Here is a 19,384-nt window from a genome sequence, read left to right as displayed (position 1 = left end):
GGCCTAGCATCACTGGAGGCTTAACTTAGAGAGACTGAAGTCACTATTGCTGCAACCAGCCCTGGACTACGTCAGCTTTGTGCGGACTTTGGGAATCAGTGGGATTGGGGAGAGCATATATAGCAGTTCTGACCCCAAGGAAACAGAAACAGATCTCAGATAGTGATTCTTGCATGGAACAAAACATTTTCTGTTTTTTTAAGCTCAGAATTTTTCAGTGGCAGGTGTTTGAAAGTCATGCTGCCTTCTGCCACAAGGAACTACATCTGAATCCACCTTTTGTTAAGGTAAAACATTTTACTTGTATTGTCTGTCAACCTTTTGGGCCTTTGGTAGAGGAAAGAAATGCATGCATGCTTGATGTACTGTTGTCAGTGCCATGACTCATGAAGCATTGGCTTCTGGGTAGTCCACTGGACTTAGACCTTATATCATAGTAATGTTTTCCCACTCTAAGCAGACACAAATATCACTAACTTTTTTGTTGAAATGGGAGTAGGGTAAGGGAATACTCTTGCAAACATTTTCTGGACTCATCCACCAGACTGCTGCCAGTAGGGATTAATGGAGGGATATATGGCATAAATGAGGCATTTTATACATTTTACCTTATCACGTTCATAACAGGATCCAACTGCATAGTCACACATGGGTACATCCCCATAGTTAACCAATCCTATATTATGTATGTACCAGTATTTCAAACAAGCACATTGCAATATTACCTTGTTCTGTATCATGCACAAAGTCTTTGGTTCTTTTGGGTAATGCTCAACCCTCCCAAGTACTTAAGTACTTGGTTATTGCGTCCTTGAAAAGCACTCCCTGTCAAAGCTCAGTATCATTCCCAGTGAATCCGGCAAGTGGAATATACTATACTGAACCAAAAGGTTAAGGCACTGCTGTGTTGAGTCAATTTAGCCACTTCTAAGTTTCTTAAGAGTTTTAGCAGCTGGCACTTTCCTTCCGACCCTAGAAACTATGAAACTATGAAACTTTCTATTCATTCTTATGAGGCCTAAGCATATGGCTCAGCCAACACTAGTATCTGTAAAACATATAGCATCCCACATTGGGTTTCCTATACCACTTCTGCTAGAATATCAAGTGTGGATCACAGGAAAGTGGGCTTAAAGAGACCTCAAATTCAGCCCCCTGCTCAAGGCAGGATTGCCCCTTAAGAACCCTAGTTCTTTCATTTTTGCTGCTCTCCACTGGACTCTATATTTTACTTGAAGTCCAGGGCCCAAAAATCAACACGTTACTCCAGGTAAGTCCTCACCAGTACTGAATAAATGAGAAGAATCACTGTCCTTGATCTGCAAAAGAGTGCTGTTGGCTTCTTTTGCAAAAGCATACTGTTTGCTCATATTAAGCTTACAGTCCATTGCAACTCCCAGGTCCTTCTCTGCAGTACTGCAGCCTAGCAGTCATTCCCCAGTCTGTATTTGTGCATGCAGTTATTCCATCCCAAGTGCAGGACTTTGCACTTGTCCTTGTTGGATTTTAGCTGATTGATTTCAGACCACAGATTAGCCAGGTCATTCATATCCTTGTAATTTTCCAGGGCTGGAAAAGATAATTCTGACAGAAAACTCATCTAAGGAGGAAGACGACAAGCGTGCTAGGTGGCAGCCCCATCACTAGCCTTGTATTCAAATGGTTGTTCTGGGAATGTCTGTTTTAATTAGCAGGTGCCCCTGCCCATAACTGAGAAAGCTGGCAGCAAACCAATGACCCAAGAAGACAGAGGGAGAGCTAGGGCCATAAGCAAAAAGAACTAGCATATCTAGACTAAGCATATATGTTACACACATCAAAGTGCAGATTCCCACAGGAAGTTAGAAGGTATCTCTTTCCTAAAAAGGCCAGTCAGGCTAGACAGAGATTCTGATCCTGTATGTCGCAAAACAGGAAAATATTGGTAGTATCACTGCAGAGTGGGCACATAAGGCAAGATTGGACATCAGGAAATTTAGATTTCTCTTCAGCTCTGCAACTCACTCTGGATGACACTGGCCAAATAACTGCCTTGTGGTACAATGTGGCACCTTTGGGGTGTGCTAGTGAGATAGCAGATTTTTTTTTTTATTAATGTGCACAGAGATATCTGGAGCCTGCAGCCACCCACATCTCTCCCAAATGATGGCACGGAGGCCAGTACTAAAAGAAAAACATTTTTTTATAAACAGATGTTGTATCATCACCATCTTTCATGAATTTTCCTTTACAGAAAGATAAAGCATAATCTGTGAACAATAACAGCTTCTGCATATATCTATCTATAGATAGATAGATAGATAGATACACACGCACACAATTATTATATAATTATATATTGTATTATATAATATAATTATATATACACATTAACCCTGCAAACTTATACTGGCCCTGGATAGGGTCCCATTTCATGGAAGAAAAGGCAACAACCCCAATAGCAATGAACAAAACCATCTGTTCTGTTACTCAGGCTACCAGGCAATGCACCACAAATGTCTTCATCTCACCTGCCTGTGCTGGGAGCCCCTAACACCAGTCTGCACTGCATTTCAGTGTAATGGGAGGAAGAACTTCAGACTTGGGATGCATTTTCAAAAACTTGACTAAAAAGAAGACTGCACCAAGGGACAAGGAAAGCAGGATGGACCCTTAGGAAACACTGTACCCATGACAACTCACTTGCCTGCACTACTGAGCAATTACTGAATTGGGTAGAAAACCTAGAAGCTAAGAACTGATAATCCCAGTGCAGTACCATCCCTGCCTGGGCCTAGACTACAGGAACAGGGCACGTGGAAACAGACTGCCACAGGGAAGGAGACAGGTGCCTTTACAAGGTACTTTTCTTGCACAATGACCCATTGGGCTCTCCATCCTCCAAAGGCTCTTAAATGAAAAACTACTGCTTGTCTAGGCTGCTCTGTTGAAATGCTGATACCTCCTTGATGCTTCAAAAACAGCAGTAAAGGTAGTGGTGAACCCCTTCTTGCCAGAGTGGGTAAGGTCCATGTGGTTTCTGTGCTCAAGAAGCATAGGCAAACAGAAGTCACTGAGCAACGAATCCAGAATGGAAACCTCTGTACTATCAATTAACAGGCCCTGCCCATCTTTAGGACACTAATGGGACTTGAATAAAAGCAAGGGGTAGGGGAGGGTGTCAGAGCTGGCTGGGCAGTGGTGAAATATGGTGTCACTTTCATAGTTTAGCTCGGCTTAGGGGTATGGGCACAGTTCTAGTCAAATCCTTCATCATCATCATCAAAGAAGGAATCACGCTCTAGATTTTCTGACTCATCATCATCATAGGTAAAATTGTCATCATCGAGGTCTTCATCATCATATTCTTCATGCCACTCAGGGACATATTCCTCATCTTCATCCTCATCCTCCTCTTTGCCCCCCTCATCTGTGTCTGGGGAGTCAGAGGCCCCATCAAATTTCAGCCTGTGCAGAAGCAGTAAAAAGTCAGCATGAACAAGTGTTTCCTGCCCCAAAATCTCAGCCAGGCAGGCCAGTCAAGACAAAGTGGCAGACCTCATAACTTTTCCCTCTGCCTATACAGAGAAGTTACTTCAGATTCCCCAGCTAGAGTCAGAGTAGCAACCCTGGCACAAGAAGTGATTGGTCAAAGACTGTAGCAATTTTCCCTGAAAAAATGGAGCACTGATGCTAAGGTCCTGTCTAAGCTGGTTGTGATTGCATATGAGGGAAAGAGCTGCTCCAGTCACGTCACTGATAAATTCACACAGCCTCTATAACTACCATCTAAAAATGAAGCCTTACCTGCTGTTTCCTGCCTCACACTCCTAACCTAAAACTGAGGCAATGAGGATGTTCTGGGGATATCCCCTGCTGCCACTACTGAGATCCATCTCCAGCGTTCTTGAGAGCAGTGGCAGGAAGCACCCCCAGGGCACACTCCCTGCCTCAATTCTAGGTTTGGCGTGCATGGGACAGGTGGCAATTTGGCAGGCCCTATTTTTTTTGGCAGCACCCTGGAGGCAGTATAGTCCTACCTCAAGTCATTTACTCTGACACTATGGTTGTGGAAATGTTTAAAGCCCAGGCCTCCTGGAAAAGGATTGAAACCTTGCCTTAGGAGAAGTATGGAAAGGCTCACTTTGGTTGGCTTAATATCTCTTCCAGAATATACACTACCATAAATTACTATATCTGAGGATATTGCTAGCTCAGTTTTCCAAACTTTTGGAGCCTGAGGCACACTTTTTTCTGGATTGAAATGGGCAGCACGCTTCACTTTTATACCTAAAAAGGTGTGCATGTGTGTGTTTGAATGCATAACAAAACAAAACAGATGCCACTTCCCTGCCAGAAGGAATCATACCAGGGCTGAGCTGTACCATTAAAAAAAATAACTCCATAACTGCCAAATTTTGTGGAAGCCCAGCTGAAAATCACTGAGACGGATCTAAATATAGAAAAGATAGGGAGCTAGCTGGTGTCACTTAAGAACAGTATGGGCAGGACCTCCCCTCCTGTGCCTTGTTCCTTTACACTGTCTGCCCCCTCCCAACCCTGGTTTGTACCTTGGGGGTGGGGGAAGGGGGGGCCCAGCCCCTGCTGCTGAGGCTGACCCAGCAGAGTCTTACACACTGGCAACCACCCCCACAGCACCTCCTGCAAGCTCCAGAAACACTGCAGGAGTGGAGACGACAAGCCAAGTTGCTCTCCAAACCATTCATTATATTATACACTTATAACTCTTCTTTGTCTCTTTCCTAAGATAAAGTTCTTGGTGTTTCCAGTCTCCCTTTACTTGAGTTTCCAAGGCTTTTTAGCATCTTCACTGCTGATCTGATATGAACATCCTCTAGCTCTCTAATATCTCCAATATTTGGGATGCAGAGTGACCAATACTGTAATATTATATGACATTTCTGGATTATTCTCCATCTCATTTTTAAGGATTCAAATCCTTTGTTTTCTTTGAAATGACAGCTGCTCAGAGTGCAAACGTGCCACTGACAAAGGGTGTATGTGCCTGGTAGCTTGCAAAGAACTTTTTTCCAACTATTAAGTGGTCTGATACAAGATATCACATCTACCCAAAGAATCTTGCCTGCCAAGGTTCAATTGAGATGCTTATGGTGACACTGAAGTCACTCTTCCAAGTTGATACAGTTAAATCAAACCCAATACAGTACAGGAATAGCTACTGTCACTAACCCTTCTACATCTCACATAACAAAAAACTCCAGCACCCTAACTCCCCATCCCACACCTTTCCACTTCACACAATAGAAAGAAACTCACTCTTTATAAGCAGGGGCCACATTAGGCACATTTGACAACTTCACTTCCCTCTGATCAGAACCTGGCTGGGCCTGGAACCCCACACGGAAATCCTGTCAGGGTAGAAGAGAAGTCAGAGAAGCAGAGATGCAGATGGGACTAAGGGTATAAGAAGCCCGTGTGTTTCCTTCTGACCTGCTGTCAATTCCCCCTCACATATATAATGTGCGGCACAGCTGAGAGATTCAGAGCGAGTGACTATAATCATCAGCTCCCTTCCTGTGCCCCACCCCCAAACTCCATTACATCCTTAAATTGAAGTTATGTCAAAGGCAGGACAGGCCTTTGATAAAAGGTACAGCTTACCTGAGTAGAGTGTTGCAGAATTGCTAAAAGCCGTTCCTGGATCCTGCGCACCAGCTCCAGACCAGTGTTGAAATGTTCTGCTTTAAGCAGCCGAACACAGGAGGCCAGATCTTGGCACTGCAGCAGGGTCTCCTCTGGAACACAAGGTAAGCCAGAGTGACAAAGTTGCAAGGGAAACAGGCTGGAGACTCCTCCACAAAAGCTGGAGGGAGTGCCAATCAAATCTACTGTCCCAACTCACCAAGCCACAGATGCAATGCCTTAGCAAGCTGTGTGGCTTATTTACCCGTTTTCTTATGCTGAAAGTCAGAGGAAGAGGAGGAAATGATGAAGACTTCCTTTTTTTAATGTCATGGCTTGCCTGCAACCAGATTATCTTTGGATAATCTGAGAGATTCAGAGATTCCAGTCTGATCACACAAGATAAGCAGTCAGTCAGGCCAGATCAATCCTTGGTTGGAGACCAACAAAATAAAAAGCTGGTGCTGGTGAATAGCTGGGCACTCTTCCCTCAATAGATAGATGCAACCCTTCTGCCCAGGCAGCCATAGCTTTCTTTACACCATCCTGGGACAGTAGCCACCATCATAAAGCAAACACTGGCTCAGTAACACTTCTCACCCAAAAGGATTTGTAAAGCATTAGTGTGTAGCTCCAGGTTCTCAGTCTGCTGTTCCATTATATCCAACTTCTCAGTGTCCTGGTTATAGTAGCTGTAAACACAGGAATAGGCCAGCACCTGGAACAGCACAGATCACATTATCAACTTCTTCCTGGGCCAGCTCCAAAACAATCAGAAGAACCCTGACCTGGGAATCCATGCAGTGGAAAGGTAAGTAGCACCAGAACAATGGCAAAGACTCAAAAGTCTGTTAGGATTTAACCAGACACAACATTTACAATTTAGACCTGTAATCAGATCATCATGCCAGCTGGTCTTTCAACTAGTGGCATAAATGGACGGGGCATGCATACACATAAAACATACATGAATAGGAGGCCACTAGCCAGGGAACCAAACAAGCAGTGGCCATGTATGTGTCCTGCATGACTGTTGGATGCAGTAATAATAAGCTTAGGGGGAGTGTAAAGAGGATCCAGCCTGGCAGCAGGTGGGATCTACCTGACAAAGAGGGAGAAGACTTTTTTTCTTTTTTTAAAGCACGCTTGCTATCCTAATGTGGAGGTCTTCATAAAACTAGGTTCACCACGGGGTGGAGACAAAAGCAAAGAGCCAGGGACCTGGATAAAAACCTAGCAGGGAGAAGCAATAATGGAAGCAATGTTCTATGGGAGAAGATAGGACTACCATTTAGGTATCTGACATATTTATATACTAGCGTGAGAAGCATGAGGAATAAACAGGAAGAACAGGAGGTTCTAGTACAATCATGGAATTATGATGTTTTGTGATTAACTGGGATTATGGAGATGTGGTGGGATAGTTCACATGAATAAAGAGGAGATGTATGGTGTTCTGAGATCTGGTATGAAATGGAAAGCCAGAGGGGAAGAACAGTAGGGGAAATGTCATGGTGGATTTGTTGTAGGCTACTAAACCAGAAGGAAAAGGTGAACGAAGCCTTCTTTAAACAACTGACAGAACTTTCCAAACCATAGGAACTGGTGCTCAGGGTGGGGATGAGGGGCTTTAATTACTGAAATAATTGATGGTAGGGAAACACTGCAGTGCACAGGTTGTCCAGCAGATTCTTAGGGTGTGTTGAGTTTGGTACGGGTGGTAGAGAGGCTAGCTAAGGGGGAAGTTCTTCTCAACCTGCTGCTCACAAGCAGGCAGGAATTGATTCAGAATGTGAAGGTGAAAGATATGCTGGGTGACAGTCAAGGTCATAAGGGGAAGAATATAAGCAATGGACTTCAAAAAAGCAGACTTTAGTGAACTCAGGGAACTGGTGGCCTTCCGCTGTGAAGCAAGTCTGAGGGGAAAAGGAGTCCAGAAGAGCTGGCTTTACTTTAAGGAGGCCATATTATGGGTGCAAGAGCAAACTATCCCAAAGTGATGGAAAATAGGAAGTGCAAGAGACTCACCTGGCTAGACAGCAATCTCTTCAATGAGTTGAAACTCAAAAAAAGGAAGCCTACAAAAAGTGGAAACTTAGTCACAGTACTAGAGAAGAATATAAGAGTACAGGCATGCAGGGAGAAAATTAGAAAGACCACAGCATAATTTGAGATGCAAATGGCAAACGACATAAAGGGCAATAAAAAGGGATTCTACAAGTATGTCAAAAATAAGAGAAAGACCAAAGAAACCACAGTTTCATTACAGAAGGCAATCTAGTTATTGTATTAACCGGAATGCAAGATGACTCTCCAAAATGACTCCATTAAATTCTGCACATGGAAAATTTACAAATCTGTTATAGTTTTCCCATGTACAAAATCTAATTATTGGAGGGCTATCTTAATTTGTTCCCCCACCACTGCAGAGTGAAAGTAGTGGCAGGCAGGGAAGTCAAGTAGCCTGACTTCTGACATTTGTTCCCCCATACCTTGCCCTCTCATTTGTCTCCTCCCACTTGCTCCCCCTGCTACTAGCCCCAACCATGCTGCCTGCCACACCTGTCCCTAGCCTCTCCCATGCCTGTACCACTTAGCCCCTGCCCCCCACTGACTGCCTCTCCCTCCCACCAAACAACCCTCAGCCATCTCCCCTGCCTCCTACTTAACCCCAGCTCTAGCTGGGCTCCAGCCCCACTCCAGCCTATGGCACAGACCATATGGCTACTCTAGTCCCAGCTCAGCCAATACAGTAACTATTGTGGTGGTAGCAGCTCCAGCCAGGCTCTGGAGCTGCTACCAGGCCAGGATGGGGTTAGAGCAACCATATGCTCTATGCCCCAGGCTGAAGAGGGGCCAGAGCCCTGCTGAACCTGCAAGGTAAGCAGCAGCTACACAGGTAGGCAGCAGAGTAGAAGCTGCAGACGGATGATGGAGGGGGAGGGGACATGGACCAGAGGCTGTGACAGGATGGGGGGCAGGGGGGCAGCAGCTGCAGCTCTGCACCCAATCCCGGGTTCAGCCCCAAGTTGGAGCTGCAGCAGCCACCTGGCCCCCTGCCACCTTGTATTAAAATCTAAGACGAAGGGTTCTTTCCCTCATATTCAATGCGGGAGGAAACCCTGAATTAAATTCAAGGAAATATATATGTATGTGTAGTATGGATGATGCAGAGAAAGCTGAAGTATTTAATGCCTTTTTAATTCAGCCTTCTTGAATGAAAAGTCAGCTATCAGATGATGAATAGTTCGCAGCAAAGATCAGAAAGGAAACAAACAGCTTAGAATAGCAGTTTATGGATTACTTAGAGAAGCTAGATGCTTTCAAGTCAGCAAGGCCAGATGGAATATACCCTAGAGCACTGAAGGAACTGGCTGAAGGAATTTCAGAGCCATTGGCTATCCTCTTTGAGAACTCTGGAGGTTAGGTTCCATTAACTGGAAAGGGGCAACTATAGTGCCCATCTTTAAGAAAAAGGAAGATTTGTGGAACTATAGACCAGCCAGCCTGACCTTGATACCCAGAATGATCATGGAATAAGTCTTCAAGGAGTCCACTGGGAAGCATCTAGAGAATTGGGCAGTCAGGAACAGATGGCATGAATTCACCAAAAGCAGGTCATGGCTGACCAACCTGATTCTCTTCTATGATAAGGTGATAGGCTATGTGGACTGTGGGGGGGAGGGGGAGGGGGAAAGAGGTGGATGACCTTGACTTAAACCATACTAAAGACACTTTCTCCCAAGACAGTCTCATTAACAAAGGAAATCCAGACTAGACAACATACTATCAAGTGGATACATAACTGGCTGCATCATTGTGCTCAATGAGTGGTTATCACGGGCTCTATGTATAGTTGCGAGGATATCAACTGGGGCTGATCAAGTGGGGTTCCCCAGGGATCTGTCTTGGTTCCGGTGTTTAACACCTTCAGTAATGATTTGTACAATGGGAATGAGTGCACACTTTGCAAATCTGAAGATGACATCAAATTGGGCAGAGTTCCAGGCACTCCGGAAGGTAGGGCTAGGATCCAAAATGACTCGAACAGCTTGGAGAAATAGCTGCAATCAATGAGATGAGGTTCATCAAGGATAAGTGCAAAGTCCTGCACTTGGGACAGAATAATTGCGGGCAAAAATACAGACTGGGGAATGATTGCCTAAGTTGCAGTACTGCAGAGAAGGACCTGTGGATTACAACGAATCATAAACCGAATATGAGCCAACAGCATGCTCTTGTTGCAAGAAAAGTCAACAACATACTGAGTTGCATCAACAGGAGTGTCTCTTACAAATCAAAAGAAGTGATTTTTTTCTGCTCTGTTTGGCACTGGTGAGGCCTCACCTGGAGTATTGTGTCCTGTTTTGGGCCCTGAACTACAAGATATGGACAGATTAGAAAAAGCCCAGTGGAGAGCAACAAAAAGATTAGCATTGAGAAGCATAATTTACAAGGAAAGGCTGAAACAACTAGTATTACTAATATGAAGAAGTGAAGACTATGGGAGGATTTGATAGAAGTCTTCATCCTCTTTATAATCTTCCTTCAAGTATCTGGAAATAGACCATGCTGTGTGGCTGCAGTGGGCAGGACTGGGAGTAACGGCCTGGAAAATGCAGCAGAGGAAATTTAGGTTGCAGATTAGGAAGAACAGGCTATCAAGAAAAGTTGTGGAATCTCCATCCCTGGAAATTTTTCCAAAATGGATTAGACAGACACTTGGCAGAATAGTTTAGTCAAGGACAATTCTGCCTTGAAAAGGGGGCTCAACTAGCTGACCTTATGAGGTCCCCTCCCACCCTTCTTTCCTGTGACCCTAAACAGGAAGTGGTAAAAGAAGCTTCAGAGAGATTTATGGAATCGCAATACAAACATTACAAACAAGTGATGGCATTTTACTAATCTGGAATGGCTCTTCAAATTCTAAAGACATCCAGGTTCAATATTCTTATTTAAGAATGGAGGCCATGAAGACTGAAAGTAAGAAGCCAAGTTCCATGGTAACTACTGGTACTTACGGTGTGGGGAAAGAGCATAGGTACTAGATTAGGAGAGGATGGTGTAAAGCAGTGGTGTTTAACCTCCAGCCCACAAAGTCATGCCAACCAGTTTGCAGAGCTCCCTATCGGCCTGAAAATTTGATGGCAGGGGATTTGATAACAGTCTTTATCCTCTTTATAATCTTCCTTTTGGTATCTGGAGATAGCCTATTCTCTGTGGCTACAGAGGGCAGTGGCACTCATCCAGCCCATAGAACCAAAAGGTTGTGCACACCACTGGTATAAAGGTTCAAATGGTAGCTGAAGAAATCAGCCCTAAAGGAAACCAAGCCCTAAACAAAGGAAAAGCATTTGACTCTGTGAAGGGCAACCTTATCGCATTAACCAAAATGGTAGCACACTCAGCTTGCTGCAAATGATGGCAGATTGCTTTCTTCACCTAAGGGAAATGCCATCAAGAACGCAAGCTGCTTGAACAGGTTCTGTTTGGGACTACTGAAGAACAGAGCCATTAGCGGGAACATACTACTCTGCAGAGGCCTAAGTGGTAACTCTTGCAGAAATGTTACAGTTTAATCAGGAGGACTGGAAAATGTTAATATCAGACAAGCAAGTTTATTAGTTGGTCTCTACAGCTTTTGTCAAACTTTCTTAATTAAGCCTGTGCACACTTTCCAAGTCCAGACAGTGTTTCCAGAAGTCAGAGGTTATTTGGTCACTGGGGTAAACCTGGAACCAGAGCTGGGCACAGCCGTCTGGCTCGTCCCTGGCTGACCTCTGGGACAGGAGGCCTAAGTTCACTGCCCAGGTGTCCACCCTTCCCCTCTCCTCAGTCAGGGAAAGCACTCAGATTTGTCCCCCGGGTGCCACTCAGTAGTCAGCAGGTGGCGATTACCCTCTCTGTTGATACTTGCTCAAGATTTGCACCTTTAGTTCAGACTTCAGGAATTGTGAAAAAGAATTAATAAGGAAAACGTATAGGCTGAACAGCAAGCAAAACTTCCTGACAACATGGTGCATTAGCCCTCAGAAAGGTCTCTGAAAGTTAGCTTGAAAGTGAATAAACTATTAGGCACACCATGGGATAACTAGGTAATAAAATGTGTTTCTTAACTCCAATTTCTGTGGTACAATCTTGACAGGAACTTGGAAGACCAGGATTCTAGCCCCTGGTCTGCTGGATAACCCTCAACAAACTTTTGTCAACAATCTACCCCTATTTCCCCTACAGTCCTCTGTCCATCTTGTCTACTTAAGAGTGGAAAGTGTTTGGGGTTAGAATTGTACCTTGCTTAGTGCACGCATGATGCCCACTGCGATCCAAGTTAGGGGCCACTAAGTGTTACTGTGCTACCAGTAAGTAATGGATCAGTGTCCACTCCTCCTGTACTTACCTTCCGTGCCTGTTCCAAGACTTTACAGGCATCAACAACAAAGGTCAAGGTTCTAATCTGTGGCATCCCACGGATGGCAGACACCCTGTTTCTCAGGGTCATGGCAAATTCCTGCAATCATCATAAGAAAAAAAGTCAGCTCCCAGTTTTCCCCTCCGTTGGTTTGTGGATCTCTTTTCTTCCCACAAAGGATGAGCTCTCTTCTCAAGCAGAACTGATTTTAAAGCCTCACGGACTCATTACCCTTATTCCTTTTCTGACAGACCCTTATTCCTAGTGCAGACAATCCTGTTGGATGAGAACACCAGAGTTCCAACTATATTACCCTCTCCATTAAGTTCCAGCAGTATCCAGTGACCTGTATCCAGTTCTATAGGATTTTGAAGGATCCAGCGTAAAGACCCAAAATTCTTAGTGAACTGGGACCCCACTTGTTCTCCACAATCTTACCCATCACAATGGGTCAATTCTACACGCCCCTACTGTGTGCAGCTTCCACAGTCACCAGAAAGAGGCATACCAAGAAAAAGGATCAGCAAATGCCAAGACAAGGGTAGCATGAGACAGGTCTACAGTACAAATCTAAAGCCCAGTTCTCTGCATCAGCCACAGCAGATTCTAGGCAAGACAAAAATCCTCCATCACAAGCACCAAGACTTAGGGAGATAGGTAGGATCTGCATTCAAATGATGAGGGGACGAGCCTTTACCCTTGCTTGGTGCTGAAAAGTACATCTCTCATTGTAATCCTGGAAACGCTTCTCTTGCCGAGCTGCTTTGCTCACCTGAGGGGAAAGTAAAAAGTTACTGAGAGCAGCACATAATGCAAACCAGTTGAAATGTTGTTAAACCCGAAGCAGACAGACATACAAGCCTGTTCAACTGGTTGAAAGCTGCCTGTCACAGTTTGAAATTGTACCTGAAAAACCAGCTATTTTGAGCTGGTTCACTGTGAACACTGGTTCAGTGTTACATGTGGACACCAAGTATTCCGTGACATGGATCTGGTCAGGCATCCCATGCTGTCCTGCTACAAAGCCAGAAGCTTACTACCCCCCTTTCTTTTCCTTTTGTTGGCACTTTTTTTTTTAAAAAAAAATCATTGGGCTTCCCCATTTTGCCTGCTCAATAAAAGGTATCCTTCTAACAAGCAGCTATGCCCTTCACTTCCTACTTGACTGTTTCCACCTCACCATGCCCCCTCAGCTAGTGAAATCCAGAAGCATGGGTTCAAGCACCCCTCCCCAAAAGTCAGGCAGATACACTGCACATTTCAGGCCGTTTAAAGTTTACTGAACTCAAGTTGATGAAGGAGAAGGGAACGTAGAAAAGTGCAAACAGCCCCAGCTACTGGTCATTCATTCCCTGGAATCCCAAAGCATGGGTACAAGCACTGCCCCCAGCTCTCATCCACTGACAGACAGGCTGGGCTGGGTGTTGACTCCCACTGCCAGGTGTTGAAGCCACAGCACTTCACACCAAATTGTGAACCAGCCCCCAAACAGTGATATCTGAGACCAGTTCAGTTGTTAGATGTGTCTACATTCTTAGCAGAGATGGTCACAACAGGTACAGTCTAAAACCACCAGTGCCACAGACTGATGCACACAGCAAGATTACAGCAAAGCCAAGCAAGAGAGCAGAACCAGGGTGTCCCCAGGGTTCTCCCACTTCCTCTGTGAGGTGCCATGTGTGTCCTAAGTACATAACAGCTGGAAGAAGAGCAAATACTCACCATAGCAGAACAGTTGTAGTAATCCTTATGTGTCGGCTTCCAAGGCTTAAGGCAACGCCAACAAAATCCATGGTTACATTTGGCACAAGTCATACTGCAGAAGAGTAAAACAAACGAGCAGAGTTAGTAGGGTGCAGCTGACCAACAGTTCCAAACTCTTCAGCTACTCCCATGGGACTGGAATACAAAAAAAGGACTGTGCTAAATCTGACATGTGACCTTCTAGACACACCCTATTACATTTACTCTGTTAGAATATCACTCAGAGGCACCAGGGAAGGTGGCAGGTGGGAGGGGCATAGTGTTACACAATATACAAAACCAAAGACATACCATCTCACAAAGAGCTAGCAGTTTAGATTTAAAAGACAGGAACACATTGAATGAATGTGTGGAGTGGAGGGAAAGAGAGAGACAAGAAACAGAAACATTCAGTTGTTAGCTGAGCTTACAAGGGCCTGTGATCATCACAACGGTTTGCTGTTGCATGTCACATGATTAACTTTTGAAGACTGCATTCATGCCCAACATTTTTCAGGGATTTTGCATGAAGCATGTCCAATTTCTGAGTTCATATGCTCCCCCCACCCACCCCAGGCAGTCCAGTTACTCTGCATTGTACCACATGCTCCCCCCCAAAACGACCCTGCACCCACTGCACTCCATGTACCAGAATGGCCCCCCATGGGGTAGGGCCAGACACTGGAAGCAGGAGGAAGGGGGAGCCCAGAGGCTCAAGTGGGAGCAGCTGGAAAATAACAGGGGTAGTTTAACTCCTCATGTACCAGATGAGGTCTGTGGGCCACCAGTCAGATAGCCCTGCTCTAGATTTAAGTGAGCACACACTTATGGCTTTGATGACAGCTGGCAAACCAGATGAGAGAAAAAGTGAAGGAGACAGCAACTAGGGCTGTGCAAAATTTTGCCAGGTGTTCTGTTTTCAAGCTCAAAACGGCAAAATCAAAATGAAATGAAAGACTTTGAAACAGCCTCGAAACGAAATGAGAGCAGTCGAAACATTTCGGAAGTTTCGAAATGTTTCTAGTTTTGAAGCTGGGCTTGGTTGCAAGAAACAAACTAAGGAGAGGGAGGGGACAGAAGGGGGAAGGACTGCTTGCATACTGACTGTGTAGCTGGCCAGTGACTGTGATCCTTCCCTGAGATCCCTTCCAATCCCAGTGCTCTGGGGGAGGGACAGAAAAACAGCTGCGCCTTAACACACACAGTCACACATCACGAGTTTTGCTTGTCAGCAGCTTGAGGTGCAGTTTCCCAGAAACCCCTGCACCTATCTCCCTGAAACTTGGCAAGCTTCATGCCCTTAAAAAGGGCTACCATCTCTGCTGTTTTCATCCAAATCTGTCAAGAAATGACAAAGCTATGGGCAGTTTCATGCTTCCCCATTATAGCCTATGAGCAAAATGTCAAAACAGCATTGAAACAGCAAAACAGTTTCAACAAAACGAAATGGAACAGCACTTCAAAACTAAACAAAACTGTCCCACCAAAACGGAAGTTGAAACAAAACGGTGCCGTTTCACATGGCCCTAATAGCAACCCAACATCTGGTTAGGAGAGCCATCAGCTTCAATCCAGTCTGAACTGCCTGCAGACAGCCATTAATACCTTGCTGTGTAAACACACTTTGTATTCACACTGTGTTGAATTCAGAGTGTTAACATCTTAAGTGACTTACCTCCCAGACAAACCATTATATCAAGGGGTAAGGGAGGAATGGGACATTTCAGATACCTAGATGGTAGTTCTCTCTTTTCCCATAGAAGATTGCTTCCACTATTGCTTCTCCCTACTAAGTTTTTATCCAGGTCCCTGGCTCTTTATTTATCTCTGGGCTTTTGGCATGGAGGAAATTGGAAACAATAGCATGAAGGAGGATGGCAACATGAGGGCAGAGCCCCTCACCATGACACAAGGAGGGCCAACAGGTATAAAGAGCCTTGAACAAAGAAAACAATGAAAGTAAAGACAGCTTAGGGGACACAAAGAGCCCATGGTATTGAAAGGAGAATAGAAGACAGAGCCCCTTGCATGAGGGAGTAAGGGAGATGATCAGAGTAACTGACACGTGCGATATGCTCAGTAGGCCTGTGCAAACAGGGAAGTATTAGATTAGGATTCGGCCTTTCAGGGCACAGCAATTCGATTCAGAGATTAGGATCACTGTCCCAAATCAATTCGGCCGAATCAGCTTCAGAAGATTTGGCACCAATTGGAGAGATTTGGTGATTCAGACATAAATGAGGAAATCACTGAAATACCTATAACTGTCATTTTTTTGGCAGATTTGCATGAGAACAGCAGGGATGGTAGCCCCTTCTGAGGGCCTGCCAGGTTTCAAGGAGATAGGTGCAGGGAATCTGCACCTCAAACTGTTCAAAGCAAAACTCATGACATGTATGACTCTGTGTTTTAACGCGCAACAGGATGAAAATTAAAGGGATGGTAGCCCCTGTTCTCACCCTCACAACTCTACTGCAACCCGAAAGCCCATGCCTTGCAGATGGCATCGCAGGCTCCTAAGCTCACCTGCAGCTTCACAACTCCACTGCAACCAGCAAGCCTCAGGCCTCTCAAAGATCCTACAGGTCTGGGCTTTCCCTAGCTAGGCCTATGTGTGCATGTGGTGGTTGGAGGTTATAAGGCGCCTCTCCTACCCACCTTTCACCAGGGGGGACGTTGGTCCTGGTATTTCTTGGGGGCTGCTGTGACACCAGCAGTCCCACCAATCCTCCTGACCTTGGCAGGGTGCAGTTTTAGGTCATGCCCAGGACCTGGGATCTCCTCCTTCCCTACAGCCCCAGTTCATACCTCCACATTTGTCCTAGCATGGGAGCTCAACAGGGAGTTGTTCTTCCCCTGCTGGCTGGTGATACAGTGAGTGCTGTCTCTAGCTCTGAGAGTGGGGCATTAAATAGCTAAAAAAAAACCCTAAAATAGGTGTGGACAGAGTGAGGAAGGCAGCACTCACTCCATCTGCAGGTGGAGCTTAGGAAATATAGCAGCAGGAGGTTTACCTTCAGGAACACAAGCTGATTCACCAAACTAGGATCCAAGAAGGCGTGGTGGGGTGTCAAAACATCCCCGACAATGCTGAATACCCTCTCACTTGGAACACTGATCGGTGGACAGGACATGTGTTCTTGGGCAACCATAGCCAGATCCTGCCACATCTGACTGTGGGTTGCCCAATAGGCCAAGGGGTCACAGTTCAGCAGCTAAGTGTCCTCAGCGAGATAAGTAGCCACCAAAGCCTCGGCACTACCTGCACAAGGCCAGGGTCTGGTGCACCTGGACCCCAACATTGAAGCCAGGCCCCAGGCCCACATTGGCAGCAGCTAGCATAGAGGAGACTGGGTGGTGCTGGGAGTGCTGGCACAGGAAAGTGGAACCCCTCTTCCATGTCTCCTCCCCTCTGTCCTTCTGCCTCCCTGACTCTGTTCACCAGCATCTTGGTCCAGTGATCAAGGGTTTTGGTACTGTACATGCTCCCCTTCACCCTTGGGTTGTACATGCCTGCCAGCACGTGGACTGTACTGGACCGCAATGGATCCAGACATTTTTTTATGTCCTCCTTCAGCCACTTCACCAGTGCCTGCACCTCTTTCACCAGAGGCTTGCCCCAGCCAGAAATATTGATCCCCTGGAACTTCTCCATTTGGTTCTCAAGCTTCCTCACTACGGGGGAATCACCTGGCTAAGGAGGGCCTCACCCTCAATGTGGCATCGAGGAATGGCTCGAAGAACACCAAGATCTGGGAAATAGTATCCCACCCTGCTCTCTTAAGGGGGCCACTAATCCCAGTCTTCCTGAGCAAAGCTCTCTCATGGATGGCCTTCTGCTGCTCCATAAACTTTCCCAGCATCAGGTATGTAGAGTTTCACCAAGTCTCCACATCCTGCATTTTGTGCTGCAGGATGCTCAGCTCTGCCTGTTCCTCCTGCAGCATCTTGCCCTTCCACTACAGGATCAAGGAGAAACCCGCTACCTTCATGCATTATGAAATCAGGTGGATGGTAGTGATGGCACCCTCACAGGCAGCCCTGTCCCCCTCCACAGCATCCCTGACTATAAGGTGGAACTTGTGTGCCACACAGTGCATGCCAACACAGTTGGCATCATAGACCGCCTTGACCATATTTGTCCCATTGTCAGTGATCATAAACCCAGGGGTGAGCTCGCCCTGCCCAGTGAGCCACCCCTGCATCATGCGGTTCATGGCCACCACAATCTCCCTTGCCATGTGGGACTCATTCATCACCTCTACTTGAAGGAGAGCCCGCTGACGGTCTGACTGATTGCACCACTGCCCTGTGAGGGAGAGGTACTCATAATTGCCACCCTGGTTGCTCCAGATATTGGAGGTGAAGTGCAGAGCTATCTGCAGATCTGCCTTGCGCCGTTCCTCCCTCAAGTACTCCCTGCATGCTTTATACAAGGAGGACACCACCGTCCTGCTAAAGGCGGTGCATGCAGGCACTTGGTAGGATGGGATCCGCAAGCGCCATGAGCTACCTGGCCTCTCAACTGAGGAGAAGGGCTGGCCATCCAGAGCAAGCATCTCCCCATTGCTCTAGGTGACCTCACTCGCTTTTGGAATGCACCCCCCTTTGTCTGCAGCTTCCCCCCCCCCCAGCTCCAGGGTGGCCTGCCTCTGCTTTGTGGGAACTGGGACTTTGGAGAAAGAGGGACTTCCCTTTGGGCACGCTCCCACTCGTGCTAGGCTGAGGAGGCACAAGGGCAAGGGGGTGCTGCCTTCTGAGATGAAGCAGCACCACTGTGGTGAAGCGTTTCACCTCCTTGCCCCAGCTGATCTGCCTTCAACAGTGCTGGCAGATAGCATACTTGGGATCATCTGCCACCTAAACACGATCCCACACTACACTACCCACCCTCCCCAGCTTCTGGATTGAGGGTGGGGATCCTGCCTTATCCCCCTCCTCAGCAGGCAGAGGCACAACAACAGGAAGAGCTGACTCAGCTGAGCCACTTGCCTACACAACCTCAACCTCCTCCAAGGTGCTTTCCAGAAAAGGAGACCTGGCTCCTTGGCTCTAGGGGAATTCCCCTGGCTCTAGGGGAATTTTGAGGGGTGTGGAGAACAAACTCAGATTCCTCCTCATTCCCCAGAATTTCTTTTGCTAGGACACGCAGGTCACCTCCCTCCCAGATCCAGGTCCTTCTCTGGCACTGGGAAATGAAATTGGGGTGGAGGAAACTGTCATGCTGTTGCTGGTGGCTATTTCTGGTGTTAGGGGAGTTGGTGTAGGGACAGGTACTGCTCCCACTGGCAGCAGAAGACTCGTGGCTGCCAGAAAAGAAGATGCGTCTATGTTTGGGGAAGGGGGGGGAAGGGGACTTGCACCTCTCCCCCTACCCTCTCTAGCCCCTCTCCCTCTTGGAAGATGGTTCCAGATCCTAACCAACTTGACTGTCAAGTAGTGCCTCCTGCTATCTAGCCTGAATCTACCCTCTGCCAGCTTGTGACCATTATTTCTTGTCACTCCTGGCAGTGCTCAGGGGAACAGGGACTCCCCCAATGCCTGCTTGTCCCCTCTGACTAGTTTGTAAATGGCCACTAGATCCCCCCT

The 19,384-nt window shown here is 46.4% G+C and overlaps 2 protein-coding genes across 2 annotated transcripts in view; both read right to left on the bottom strand.

The window, feature by feature from the left end:
• The window catches only part of PPP2R5D (protein phosphatase 2 regulatory subunit B'delta), a 1,176,261-nt gene that overhangs the window by 114,475 nt on the left and 1,042,402 nt on the right, over positions 1-19,384 (bottom strand). The gene's annotated exons all lie outside the window — the stretch shown is intronic.
• The window catches only part of LOC109319429 (cullin-9-like), a 37,376-nt gene continuing 20,455 nt past the window's right edge, over positions 2,464-19,384 (bottom strand). The window contains exons 20-26 of the mRNA XM_019548982.1: positions 13,775-13,868; positions 12,750-12,824; positions 12,041-12,151; positions 6,244-6,361; positions 5,623-5,756; positions 5,278-5,369; positions 2,464-3,447 (exon numbers count right to left, since the gene is read on the bottom strand). Coding sequence (XP_019404527.1) covers positions 3,237-3,447; positions 5,278-5,369; positions 5,623-5,756; positions 6,244-6,361; positions 12,041-12,151; positions 12,750-12,824; positions 13,775-13,868 — 835 coding nt within the window. The 3' untranslated portion in view covers positions 2,464-3,236. The remainder of the gene's footprint in view (positions 3,448-5,277; positions 5,370-5,622; positions 5,757-6,243; positions 6,362-12,040; positions 12,152-12,749; positions 12,825-13,774; positions 13,869-19,384) is intronic.

This window comes from Crocodylus porosus, unplaced genomic scaffold (genome assembly GCF_001723895.1).
Source record: "Crocodylus porosus isolate Cpor-Errol unplaced genomic scaffold, CroPor_comp1, whole genome shotgun sequence".
Taxonomy (NCBI): Eukaryota; Metazoa; Chordata; order Crocodylia; family Crocodylidae; genus Crocodylus; species Crocodylus porosus.
The sequence above is the reverse complement of the archived record's forward strand: the minus strand, read 5'-3'. Positions and strand labels throughout refer to the sequence as shown.